General features: G+C 39.5%; 1 protein-coding gene across 1 annotated transcript; it reads right to left on the minus strand.

Annotated features, from left to right (window-relative positions):
* Positions 1-254: 254 nt before the first annotated feature.
* LOC138613384 (ovochymase-2) lies at positions 255-12,122 on the minus strand. Its single transcript, XM_069687048.1, has 15 exons — positions 12,060-12,122; positions 9,499-9,596; positions 9,210-9,382; positions 9,014-9,109; positions 8,756-8,934; positions 8,446-8,647; positions 8,195-8,253; positions 7,634-7,854; positions 7,271-7,401; positions 6,649-6,792; positions 5,975-6,099; positions 5,798-5,891; positions 5,458-5,589; positions 4,659-4,760; positions 255-358 (listed from the first exon to the last, which is right to left on the minus strand). Exons 1-15 carry the CDS (start codon positions 12,120-12,122, stop codon positions 255-257), a joined length of 1,923 nt encoding a protein of 640 aa, XP_069543149.1.
* Between the last annotated feature and the right edge of the window lie 206 nt (positions 12,123-12,328).

Raw genomic sequence — 12,328 nt, forward strand, 5'->3', positions numbered from 1 at the left:
GAAAGATATTTTAGACAGATGAAAATAAAGGGATAAAAATCTTTCCATGTACAATGTCTTACAGCTTTAGTGATCTACCTTCGGCATTGCTGTCATTATAACCGTCATCCTCAACTGACCTTAGAAACATCAATGTACTGCCAGTGTCATGCTGCATATTACGCACTTGGAAGTGTATTTTTCTTTAAGCCTTCTTTCAATGTGTTACAACAAAGTTCCTGAGGAATCCTCGCTATAGTCTTCATCGTCCAGACTCAGGTCCATGATCGTCGATGATGTTTTTGATCATCTGATCTCTTTTGGTCCCCATCATCCTGGTGAAACAGAGCTCTGCTGCTGGACTGCTGCTCAACTGGGTCTGATATACATGAAACAGAATAATGTAGAATTATGAAAGGAATGTTGTTCAAAGAAGCAAGAAGGGGATGATGGATAACCCTTGCATTAAGTTGAGATGCTCATGTGTTATATTATGAATAAGAGTTCTCAATCTCTAACAACTGGACTCTTTTATTTCATCATATGTCAAAAGTCTCTTCTTGATGAAGTGTATAATTTAGCATTAGTTTAGGCTTTCATGAGTTCAAGCTAGCTTTACTGCAACTGCATGAACCTAAGCGCCAAATGTACATCACATGTCTTATATTTTTCCCTTAAATATCGTGATAAATTCTACCAAAATGTTATTCTCTTGTTCTCACTAACTGTGCGTGCAGACAGGACTCTTTCCTGTGGCGTGTGCATCCTGAGCTTTTAATTTAAATCATGAAATGTAAACCAATTTTGCAATGTTACCCATTTGTTCTATTGTTGTGTTACTAACTGGTGCACTGTAACATACATTCATCATAACAAGTATTACTACAAGGGAGAGAAAGTTCTTCAGATTTTTTCAGGAGAACAATAAACATGTTCATCAATACCACTCTCCTCTCTTACAGTTAAAAATGCCCATGAGCAAAGCATTGATTTCTAGCTGCTGCAGTGGAGCTGCTTTGTAGTTCAGTGGCAAAAAACTTTCAACACACTGCAGCTCAGATCCCAGTGTGAACATTTCACACTTAAGATGTTGCTTTTATCATTGCACATAAAACAGTCGAGCAGGGCAGATATATGATACAGATATACAGATGCAGATATATTTGGGGGCAGGGGCACAAGCAAAAAAAGGACACTTGCCCCACCAACATACACTAATTCCTACCCTTATGTCGTCACACTGCCGCCATCCATAATCACACATTATGTTGATAACATGCGAACTGTTTATATTCTACTGAACCACATCATTAAACCACAGATTTGACATGTTTTCATGAAAGTAATGCGGTCAGTCAGTGATTAGTTGTTTAGACTAATTCATTCTCATTACATCAGCGGTTTCTTTGAGAAAGACAGTTAGAAAGGATAGGATTTAATGGCATTCAAACAGATCATTCCTTTCCAGTATGTACATTTCCTAAATGTGGCATGGTTCATGTTCTACAATTTGTATCACCCTGTTTAACCCTGTCAGAAATGAATTGCATGTTTATAAGTTGCCCAGAGAAAACACTTTTTCTTAATGAAAATTAGACTAGCTTGAATGCTAGTGAGTACAGACTACAGAGGCTAATAATGTGGAGATTACAGCCAAGTCCTACTGACCTACTTAAATGTTTTCTTATGGATAACAAAAGTCAGTAAGTGTTGTTTTGGTTGATTTCATAATTAAAACATTGCCTACCTGAGTGATATCATTCACTGTAATCAAACTGGGGTGGGGCTGGAGTTATGTGTGCTTTTCATGACAAGTCAAGACAAGACAAAATCATTTGAGAGGGTGCTTTCACAGCAGACCGACTTTTAAGGAAAAGCAAAGGTGTAAATAATCACATCAACAGTGAGTCTGCTCCATCATGTGTCCCTATACGCTATGTCATTGCCTGAGGAAACACAACAACATAGCCCTGCTACTGCCCCACCTAAAAGGAATGCAGCCATTTTAAATATTGTAATTAGTTGAGCTCAACTCTTACAGCTGTGTTCCTGTTTTCAGTTCCTCTGCAACCAAAGGGAATATGACCTCTGAGGATCTATAAAAAATACTGTTATATTAATATGTTTAAAGTCTAAAGAGAGCTGTTCTCTCATTAATGACATATTTTAAAGCTTAAACACTGGTTTCACTTCAAGTCCTATGAACGCTAGAGGGTGCACTTTACATATAAACATGCAGCACCTTTTCTACAGTGTGTCAATCCCACAGCTACTTTTCATGTAACTTTTGACATTACCATTAATAGCAAGTTTTGTTATATTATTGAAAACCCCTGTGGCATAAAAAAGAGTGTATAGTATTAACAAGCTGGTGATGGTGGCTGAAGTTAACTAATGCATCCCAACAATCACAGCACATTCAATCTTGATAACTACATTCTTTTACCTGTTATAACCTGAGAAATAAATTAACAGTTGAGAGTTGAAAAGTTAACTCATGACTTGTTTGGGTAACATTAGCTGTGTGGCTGCAACACTAAGCATGTTGCTGCATCATATGCCATCCATCTCTACCTGCTAGATGTCCTGTGTTTGTTGTGTTCAATGGCACTCTGACAGGCTGGTAAAACAGAGAACTAATGCGAATGCAATAATCTCGTGATTGCAGTAGTGCTACATGTTTGGTAAGAGCTAATTGAGGTAGATGTTTCTAACATGTGCTTAAAGATGTGAAGTGGTCGTAGTTTGGTAAGGTTTATGAAAAGGTCATGGTTTAGGCTAAAATAATACATCAGAGTTGACTTTTGTTTTAAATAGGATACAAACAGCGGCCTCCTGGGAGAGGCAAAGAGGTTTCTGCCAGAAAGCCCTAAGGGCAAACTTCTACATGTGTTTAAATAGCTGCAGTATCAACACCTGAAAGGAACGGGTGCGTTAAGGGTGTACTCTGGAGATCTGATGCCTGTGAGACACACACACACACACACACACACCCAAACACAGGCATACACACACACACACAGACAGAGAGAGAGAGAGAGAGAGAGAGAGAGAGAGAGAGAGAGAGAGAGAGAGAGAGAGAGAGAGCTGTATCGACCCGTTTCTCAGGTCCTGAAGTGTCCAATGACAGCAGGTTTTGAAGGGATCAAGTCAAGCAGAAACACCCTGAGCACACAGTATGAAATGAGCAGGGACAACTCTGTTCCAAGTGATTATCTAATATGTTCTTTGCATGTGTGTGTATGAACTCACAGTATAGAGAGGCAGTTCTAGAAAAGAGCACCGAGAGGGCGTGTATAATATAGACCAGATGCACTTTTTGAAAGTGAAACTTAAAAACTGTTTTTGAGCCAGTATTCCAAAAAAAAAAAAAATCGTTCTCAAGCATTAGCCCCACATTTCGGGGAATGTTCTATTATTTTCTTGACAAAGTCACAAGTTCATGAGAAAATTAATTTTGCTTTCATGTAGTCAAGGTTAAGTTAGCACAGAGCTGCAAACAGAGAAAAGCATACCTCTATCATTTTCACAAATCTTCCTACTACCAGCCCCAAAGTTCACTTATTAATACATTTCATGTTCCTACAAAAAGTGTCAAAATGAAAATCTGTGTGTAAGTCTTGGCTTGATTATGAAGTTGCCAAAGAGCAGCAAAGACTCAAGGACGTCACTGAATCCACCTAAGAAATATTTAGACTTATTTTGATGTTGTTTTTTCTTTACATTTGTAAAGGACAAGGCAGGCTAGTCCTACCTGTGACCAGTCATTGTGCTAAGCTGCTGGCTGTGATTAAACATTTAGCTTGTAGACATGAGAGTATTATCAATAAAATAAATCATACAATTTCCCACAGTCCTCCAGTGGAAAGCTAAACTTCTCTGATTCATGTTTTCTGAAGCTCTTATTCTAGTTTGAAGTAGCTCAGAGAAAAGGGAGGCAATAACAAAACCTCACAAGTTTACAGTGTGTGACAGAAGTGAGATTTTTTCTACCTATGACTGAATTGTACTTCTGTTAACTTCAGTTATAAGTGTGACTGATTTTTTTTCTAACAAAGGAGAAGACACAAAGAGCCACAATTTGGTCAGTGAATAAATAATGCATTATCATCTCACAGTGTCGGTATTAGGTTGTCGGTACTGACTGGTAAATGATTTCAGGGAGATGGTGTTTGTTTGGAAGTTCGTCATTCTTCTTTTAATGTCTCAGTTAGACATTCGATGTTAAATGTCTTATTGCCAGTCGAAATGCTAGTGCTGCTCTGTGCTGTGCTGCTAAAACTCAGACAAAATTATGTTCTATCTGGAGTTTTGCCTCCACTTTTCTTTATTGTTTGGCCATTATGAGCATGTTGGTCTCAGGAGAAGAAAACAAACATTTTCGCTATTATAAATTTGATTTACTCAGACAGTTGGATTAGCCACATGCTTGCACTGCCTGCTGCCACTGTTGACCACCAGAGCTCCAATGCAGCAGCTGAACTGTCAGTGCCTTGTTAAAAGACTCACTGATTGAAGGGTAGGAGAGTTACTTATTCTCTTTTTTCAATTACATAACATTTTCCTGAGCTTCAGGATTCTCAGCAGTCACTGCCATCTTGCTTAATCCATAAACCTTAAGTCAATACGTTAAAATGCACAAAGGCCAAAAGAATGCAAAGATTGAACAAACCACGAACCATTAGATGTTATGTGTCGCTGGTAAGCTGCCAAATCATCTTGTTCAGCTCTGAGACCATCTCTTCTACCCTCTGCAACTGTAGAGTCCTGATGATTGAGGTCTGCAGAATAATACATAAGACAATCATACAATTTCCCATTTATTATTTATTCTTAGTTTAAGGTTATTAGGTAGCATTCAGCATTGTATGTTTGTTTTTACTTAGTTTGTCATGGATTTTGATATTTTTGATAATTATATTATTATAAAACAGATATTTATGACATATTATACAAAGTGATGTGTAGTACAACATATTGAAAAAAAAACCAACATTAAAAATACAGGTGCTTGCTTGCATTCCCTATAATGCAAACCTAACACAACCTAAAATCAATACTGTGTCACCTTGGATATTATCACAATATCATCAATAAAATAATTGAATACCTATCTAAAAGGAAAAGGGGCATTTTGTATTGGTTTAGAATTTTTGTTCTCGAAATGTATGTGTTGAATGACAAAATAAGTCTGAGTCATGGTTTTCTTGTGCTCTATCACTTTGTCTTTTTTTTCAATTATTACTTTTTCTCTTTTTTTCACTAATGCAAAAATGTAATTCTCAGAAGAAAAATGTCTAACTGCTTCCTTGTAAACGGTTAATGGGCTGTACTTATATAGTGCTTTTTTTAGTCTTCTGACCACTCAAAGAACTTTTACACTGCCTGTCACATTCACACACACATTCACACACCGATGGCAAATAACCACTGAAAAAAACCTTATATTTGCTCTAAATATAGATATCTTGGACGTACCTGTATGGCTGATGAAAGTCAGCGTGGCACTGAAGCCCCTGTGTGTGATGCTGCTGTCTGACTGGAACTGAAGCACCATGACGCTGTGGTAGGACAGGACGGGAGGAGGAACACTGCCACTGCACAGAACCACTACACAGAATATGACAAAGTTAACCTGTTATTGTGAGCATTCTTGCATTATTTTACAATCTTGGGGGAAAAAACACAAAAGGGGAGACAGAAATACACAGGGAGACCGACAAAACAAAATAAGTTGAAAAATGGGATGTAGCTTGTTCAAATGAGTTTAGGACGAACAGTTTTTTTATAGTACCACCCAGAAATCCATCCATCCTACCTATCTCCTCTGATCCCTCCACGTCTCCCAGCACAGTGAGGGAATCATACGAGCACCTGTCTGAGTCCTCCAGGTCGAAATCAGCAAAGTCAAGCTGAAACACATACACAATAATCTGCCTTTGATTAAATTCTGTGTTTTAAAGTTTAGTTTGAATTTAGTGGATTTGCTCATCACCTTAACTATGTGGCCCTGTGGAGCATAGACAACCCAACGGAGTACACAGTCATTACTGTAGAATTGTGGGTAATTTGTGCTTTGGACAGCAGTCTGATCCTGGACTAAAACAACAGTTCCGCATCCTGATTGCACAGACAGATAGACAGTCAGACAAACACACACACATGGGAAACACAAACACAGACACCCCAAACATTACTTAACCCACAGTCCGGTTCAACATAAATACACACACTCATCACCACACTGCAAACAACAGAGACATTATTAGATACTGGGTTCACTCAAGTCTTTCTCTCTCTCTCTCTCTCTCTCTCTCTCTCTCTCTCTGTCTCTCTCTCTCTCTCTCTCTCTCTCTCTCTCTTTCTGTGTGTGTGTGTAAGGTTGTTTTGTTAGTCTTGTGCAGCTCATTATTGTGTCATGGGACATCTGCTCACGCAACTCTCAGGTTGCTACAAGATCCACAATCAACAGACATAGCAGAAGGTAAAACTGTGTGAACTATGATTACGGTATGTTAATACAGTTTGACATAAGTGATTAACACAGAGCAGAATGAACATCAGCCTATAATGCCCTGTACATATTGTGTAAGTTTGTATTACATGCAGAGATGTATGTGTCAGTGTGATCTATCACTGTGTGTGTTGTGTCGCATGTTGCCTCCCCACCTGGATCAGACTGTCCCTGGACAGCACGATGCCTAATGACAAAGCCACTTCCTGCTTGGTTAATGTCAGAGGAAAAGAGGAGTGTTGCATTCTGGGAATTATTCAGGAGCACTGGGCTAGGTAGGAGACTTCCACAGAAAATCCCTGTGAAAAAAGAGACTGGCAAATAAGAGGAGGAGTTTTAAAAGAATAATTTAACACTTCTAAATGACCTTATTTGCTTTCTTTCCACAAATGAGATGAAAAGCTGAAGAAGAATGTTAAAAAAAGGGGGGTTTCAGTGGGACACAGCTACTATGTGCAACTTTGAGAAATCATGCTGCCACTGTAAGTTTCCGAGGTTTGGAATAATTCCTACACAGAGACAGAAAACTAAAACGTTTACTTACCGAAAGTTTTAGGCTGGTTGGAAGGAACTCAAAAATGAAACACAGCATAATCTAATTTCATGAATTTGATTTTTTTGTTCATATAGGCCTAAAGATAAAACAAACCCAAAGTTAACTTGTTAGGTACATTATCTTTGGACAGAGCCAGGTTATATGTTTCCCCAAACTTCAGTCCTTATGTTATGCTAGGCTAAACTTGTGCTCACCTCTTGTAGAGTGTGTCTAAAACTCACCAACAGGCCGAGTCCCCACTGAAACAGTGAGCCGATCATGGCGACAGTGAGTGTCATTTTCTAGATCAAAATGATCAAACTCCATGAGAATACTATGACCCGGAGGAACACTGATAGTCCAAACACACAACCTGAAGAGACACAGAGGCAGAATTGTACTCCACTTTACACATGACACACATACTTTCTTTCTCTATATTTTAAATAGATTTTCTGATTTGACTAAAGTAAACACATGTTGGAACTCAATATTATTTTGGAGTATTTGATCCCTGTACCACTCAAATGAACAGTGTAAGGGGAGTTCAGTTGCAACAAGTTGTTATCAAAGTCTTTTTTCTCCATCCCTGGGGTGTCACTCACTGGTTGTTGTCATAGTGACTACCACGAAGGGCAGGATTTCTGATTACCCCCTCGCTTTCAGTTACAGGCCCATCTCTCATGCTGCAGAGATCTGACACACACACACACACACACACACACACAAAGAATAGTGAGAACATCAGAGAAGCATTATGAAATATAGATGAATAATAGTTGCTGTGACTAACTTGATGAAGTTGTTCCCTGCTGCTGCTCATCAGCTAGAAAATGCACAATGAAAAAGAGCATCATAACATTAATATCATGTGATCATTATACCATCAATATTTATATCCATACATTAACATCTCTTGTACACCTACAACCAAAAGCAATTTAATATAAAAGACTGATTAGCAAATTATTTTGAATGACCTGGATAATGTCTGTTTTTAGCACACAAATGTTTGTGCACTTATCCATCATTGTGCACAAATCTACCATGAAGTCCATACTATGTTATGTAAGGTTCCCACACCAGTTGGTCAAGAATGACTGGTCTGTAGTAAAGATGGCGAGGAGATTACTGGAAGGGCATTATTTAACAGTCTAAATCCTCACCTTTCTCATATGTTTACCCTTATTTTTTAAACAGCTCTTGTTAGAATTTTTAAACAGCTCTTGTTAGAGCCATAGAGAAAATTGGGACAGATTGGGCCTCATTTGAATATAGTTGTAAGTTATATACTGTAGTATTTACTGTTGATTTGTACATTTCTATAATATTTGTTCTTATCCCATGTTAAGTTATTTGTGCTTCCTAATGAAGCGTCATTAGGCATCTAGACATCTTTTAACTTATCTTGACCTACCCTCCCTCAGTTTACGTTTAACCCAGGGCAGCAGCAGCCTGACATCGGTGAAAACCCCTGGAGATCCTCTTCTGGAAGGGTGGCGGCTTCTGTTGTTTTCCCAACTCCGACCACATCCCTTCCCCCAGGAAGTTACACCCAGTGCTACCCAGTGACCTCCACCTGAACTTGCCGGACATACCAGAGGACCCCCTGAGTCCCCCTGGAGGGAGGATGAATGGAGAAACAGAGAAGTAAATATTGTATAATAGTGTAGTAGAGTGTATAATAAGGAATAAATGTCAACAACATTCTATTTATTTTTGTATACCTGGCAGGCATCTCTCCCTCCTCTCTCTGGCCCGGCACACAGAACAGTCATGGCTGGCAGAGGCCATGCTGATCTCTGGCTAAGAACCGAACCTTTGACAGTCTGGAGGATATGTTTACATTTGGCTGGGTTCACCAAGTCTAACTGGACTTGTCTCAGCACTGCAGGAAGACGACCTTCTGGGTAATAGAAGAACTGAATATATGAACAAAACTCAAGTCTGCTTGAACAATATTTTTATTGGGAGTGACTACTTACTCTCCCTCATTCTGCCCCATCCACCCACAAAGCAAGAGGTGGCAGGTGCAATACTCTCATCAGGCAAAGGCAGACATATTGGCTGGACACGGGCTCCTGCTGAAGAAAAATCATTATCAGTGACTAATAAAGTAAAATTTCCTTTTTTCAGTGATACAGTAATTAATGCCTACTAATCATCAACATGAAAACCTGCCCATTTGAATGTGTTGATCCAGCTCAATCAGGGCTATGTCATAGCTCATAGGAAAAGCATGATGGTACTTTTCATGGACTGAGACAGACTTGATGAGAAAGGCCTGCTCCTCTTCATCCTCTACTCTCTGGTCAAACTCTCCCACCACGACTCTAACACTGCTTAGAAACGCTCTAGCCAAAGGAGAAACGTATAAATGATAGCATACAACCAACACACAGCATCTGCATGCAGATCAATGATAAGCATATGCATAAAAAGAGCAACTCGTACAAAACACAAACAGTACTTTGACAGCGATGCAAAGCAGTGTGCAGCGGTCATTATCCAGCGATCAGTCAGGATGGCTCCTCCACAGAAATGAGACCCCTTGTATTTCAGGGAAACCTAAATGTAGATACCACAAGCTTGACATAGGTCATACAAGTTTTCATTCATTTAGCAGAGTTAGCATGCAATTCCAGCATTGATTATAAGTAAAGATTAATAAGATGAGAAGTCAGAGTCAAAGTTTAATAGTCTTGCCACCCTTTGAAGAAACCTTATTTCAGGCCCTTGTATCAGCAATCTCATTCTTTATATCACTAGGCGTACTCTAAACGTAGGGAAGAGTGATCTATGTTTTTGTGGGGTTGGAATGTAGATCAGTGGTAAATCCTTGGCTTTGCTTTCTGGCTCAGCTCCTTCTTCACCATGACAGCTCAGTACAACACCTGCAATACTGGTGAGGCATCGCCACTGCAATTAAACTATCCCACTCTCTCTGCTCACTATACTATGAGATGGGAACGCATGACACACTCAATTTTACGTCACGGTTAGTATGATTAGTATGATAGTATGCGGTTTCGGACAAATCGATAGTCTACATGGTAGATCAACCTCCCTCTTTCCTAACCCGGCATTCTTAAGACACATACAATATTTTGGACTGACCTTTTGACCTTTTGACCAGACTAAACAGCCAGGAATTAAACCTCCTGGTTCTTTTTCTGGCTCTCGACCCGTCCCATGTGCTCAGTGCAAGTTGGTTAAGACAAAGGACAGCATTCAGTGGCCTATTTGCCACTGAAGCCATGTGGTCTCTTAATGGACACAACCTCCATTTCGGTCTCTGCCAGTCCTGAGACAGACACACCCTTTTTTCTCTCTCTCTCTCTCTCTCTCTCTCTCTCTCTCTCACACACACACACACACACACACACACACACACACACACACACGCACACACACACACACTTACACGTGTAAATATTGGCATTAGTTAGACTACATGTTTCGTGTTTTACTGTTTTACTTCTGCTTTTATCGTCTTTTTAAATAAATCATTGTGTGGGATAAAATGCTGTCTGTTTAATGTTGCACAAGAATGAATACTGCCAACCTCTTCTGCGTTTGAACTCCAAATCCTTCAACCTACTACCTATCAATAATTGGGTTATAGTTATTAAGTTTATTAATCAGAGTCTATATTGATAGTCTAGTATACTTTATGAAACTGAGGTAATTAGATAGTTATTTTCTTAACTTGGTTAAGTGGTGCCCCATACAGAGGTGATTTAATGTAGACTGAATCATATCATTTATATAATTATTAATTATTTTTAATAATTGTTCATTTCTTTTAATAGCCATTTTTAATACCTCCCTTTACTTATGGAATCTGACTTAGAGGCATAGTCCGGTCCCAACACTAAGCTGCACACCACAAGTTAAGGCCTTGCCACCAGACACTTGGTGACTTTTCCTTCCAGGTCCAGCTCCAGCTCCAGCTCCAGAGGCCCGACCTACTTAACAATTCTCAAACGGTCTGTGATCCACTCTTAGTCTCGATACTGCCCACAGACAACTTGCCTTGGCAGACCCTACCTGTAATTATTTTAGGGTACGGAGCTCAAATGTCCGGTGGAATTTCTAAGGAGCCATAGGAATGGATGGATGGATGGATAGATGAATTGCTCGGAATGTCTGTCAAAATGTTAATGAAAGCCATCTAGTAGTTTTCAAGATATTTCAGCCTGGATTGACCAACAGTGGAACTGAGTCTAAGTCTTTGTCCTTACCATAGCAACCTTACAGAAATTACTAAATCATTGGAACAAACATAAATTATCATCCATCCATCCATCATCTATACTGCTTATCCTGCTCAGGGTTGCAGGGGGACTGGAGCCACTCTCAGCTATCACTGGGTGAGAAAAGGGGACCGGGGTACACCCTGGACTGATCGCTAGTGAATTACAGAATTTATTGTCACCAGTAATGAGCATGTCTTTGGACTGTGGGAGGGAACACATGCATGCACAGGGAGAACATTCAAACACCACACAAAGGCCCCCTATGTCAGAACCGGGCTTTGAATCAGAAACCTTCTAGCTGTGAGGCGACAGCGCTGACCACTGTACCACTGTGCAGCCCATTAATTATTATACATTTTTAATTGTGCTTTGTAGCAAAAAATATATATTATTATTAAAAACAATGACGTTTTTATATTATTTTATTAACTGTGCAGCCTTGGTTCAAAAGTGGAACAGCTTAGTAACACTTCAACCTTTTCATGCTCTATTTTGAGTTCATCATATGACTGTGGAGAGTCATTTGATAAAACAGTGATGTTTCTGTAGATCATCAACATTTTTCTTAACACCCTGTGTCTGGACGCCCTTTTCTGGTGAACAGGAAAAAACAGTTTGTATCTGTGTGACAAATGATAGCTCACTGATAGCAACAGGGCTAAACAGAGAAACCAAAGCCTGTTTTACAGATGAGCAAAAACAACACAGCCAGGGACCTCTTGGAAAATATATTGGCTAAAAAAAGTACAAAGATAAGGGATAGACAACTTACCAGCCATGGTTGTGATCCGTACAAAGCCTCTACCCCTCCGACCACCCTCAGAGATTGAACCATCGGGCTCCACAACTGAGGATTCCCACACTTTGAACCTAACAGACAGGATGAAATCTCCTCAGTCTTATCTGTAGCCTTGACATGAGCATAAAAAGCATGCATTAAAGACAAGTAAGGTGGTATCTGCCTTTCCCTGTTTGGTATCCACTCAAGCACTCACCTGTTTGAGCAGCATTTATGCCAGTGTTTACCAAAAACCAGAGAGA

The sequence above is a fragment of the Semicossyphus pulcher genome, unplaced genomic scaffold (assembly GCF_022749685.1).
Source record: "Semicossyphus pulcher isolate SPU_LCO1_2020_fin unplaced genomic scaffold, fSemPul1.0.p SCAF_8, whole genome shotgun sequence".
NCBI lineage: Eukaryota > Metazoa > Chordata > Actinopteri > Labriformes > Labridae > Semicossyphus > Semicossyphus pulcher.

Coding starts and splice junctions, on each gene's coding strand:
- LOC138613384 (XM_069687048.1), bottom strand. CDS start 12,122: ATGGTTCAATCTCTGAGGGTGGTCGGAGGGGTAGAGGCTTTGTACGGA. Junction 9,383..9,498: donor TGCTTTGCATCGCTGTCAAA/GTACTGTTTGTG, acceptor TCCTTTGGCTAG/AGCGTTTCTAAGCAGTGTTA. Junction 8,935..9,013: donor ATGGGGCAGAATGAGGGAGA/GTAAGTAGTCAC, acceptor TCTATTACCCAG/AAGGTCGTCTTCCTGCAGTG.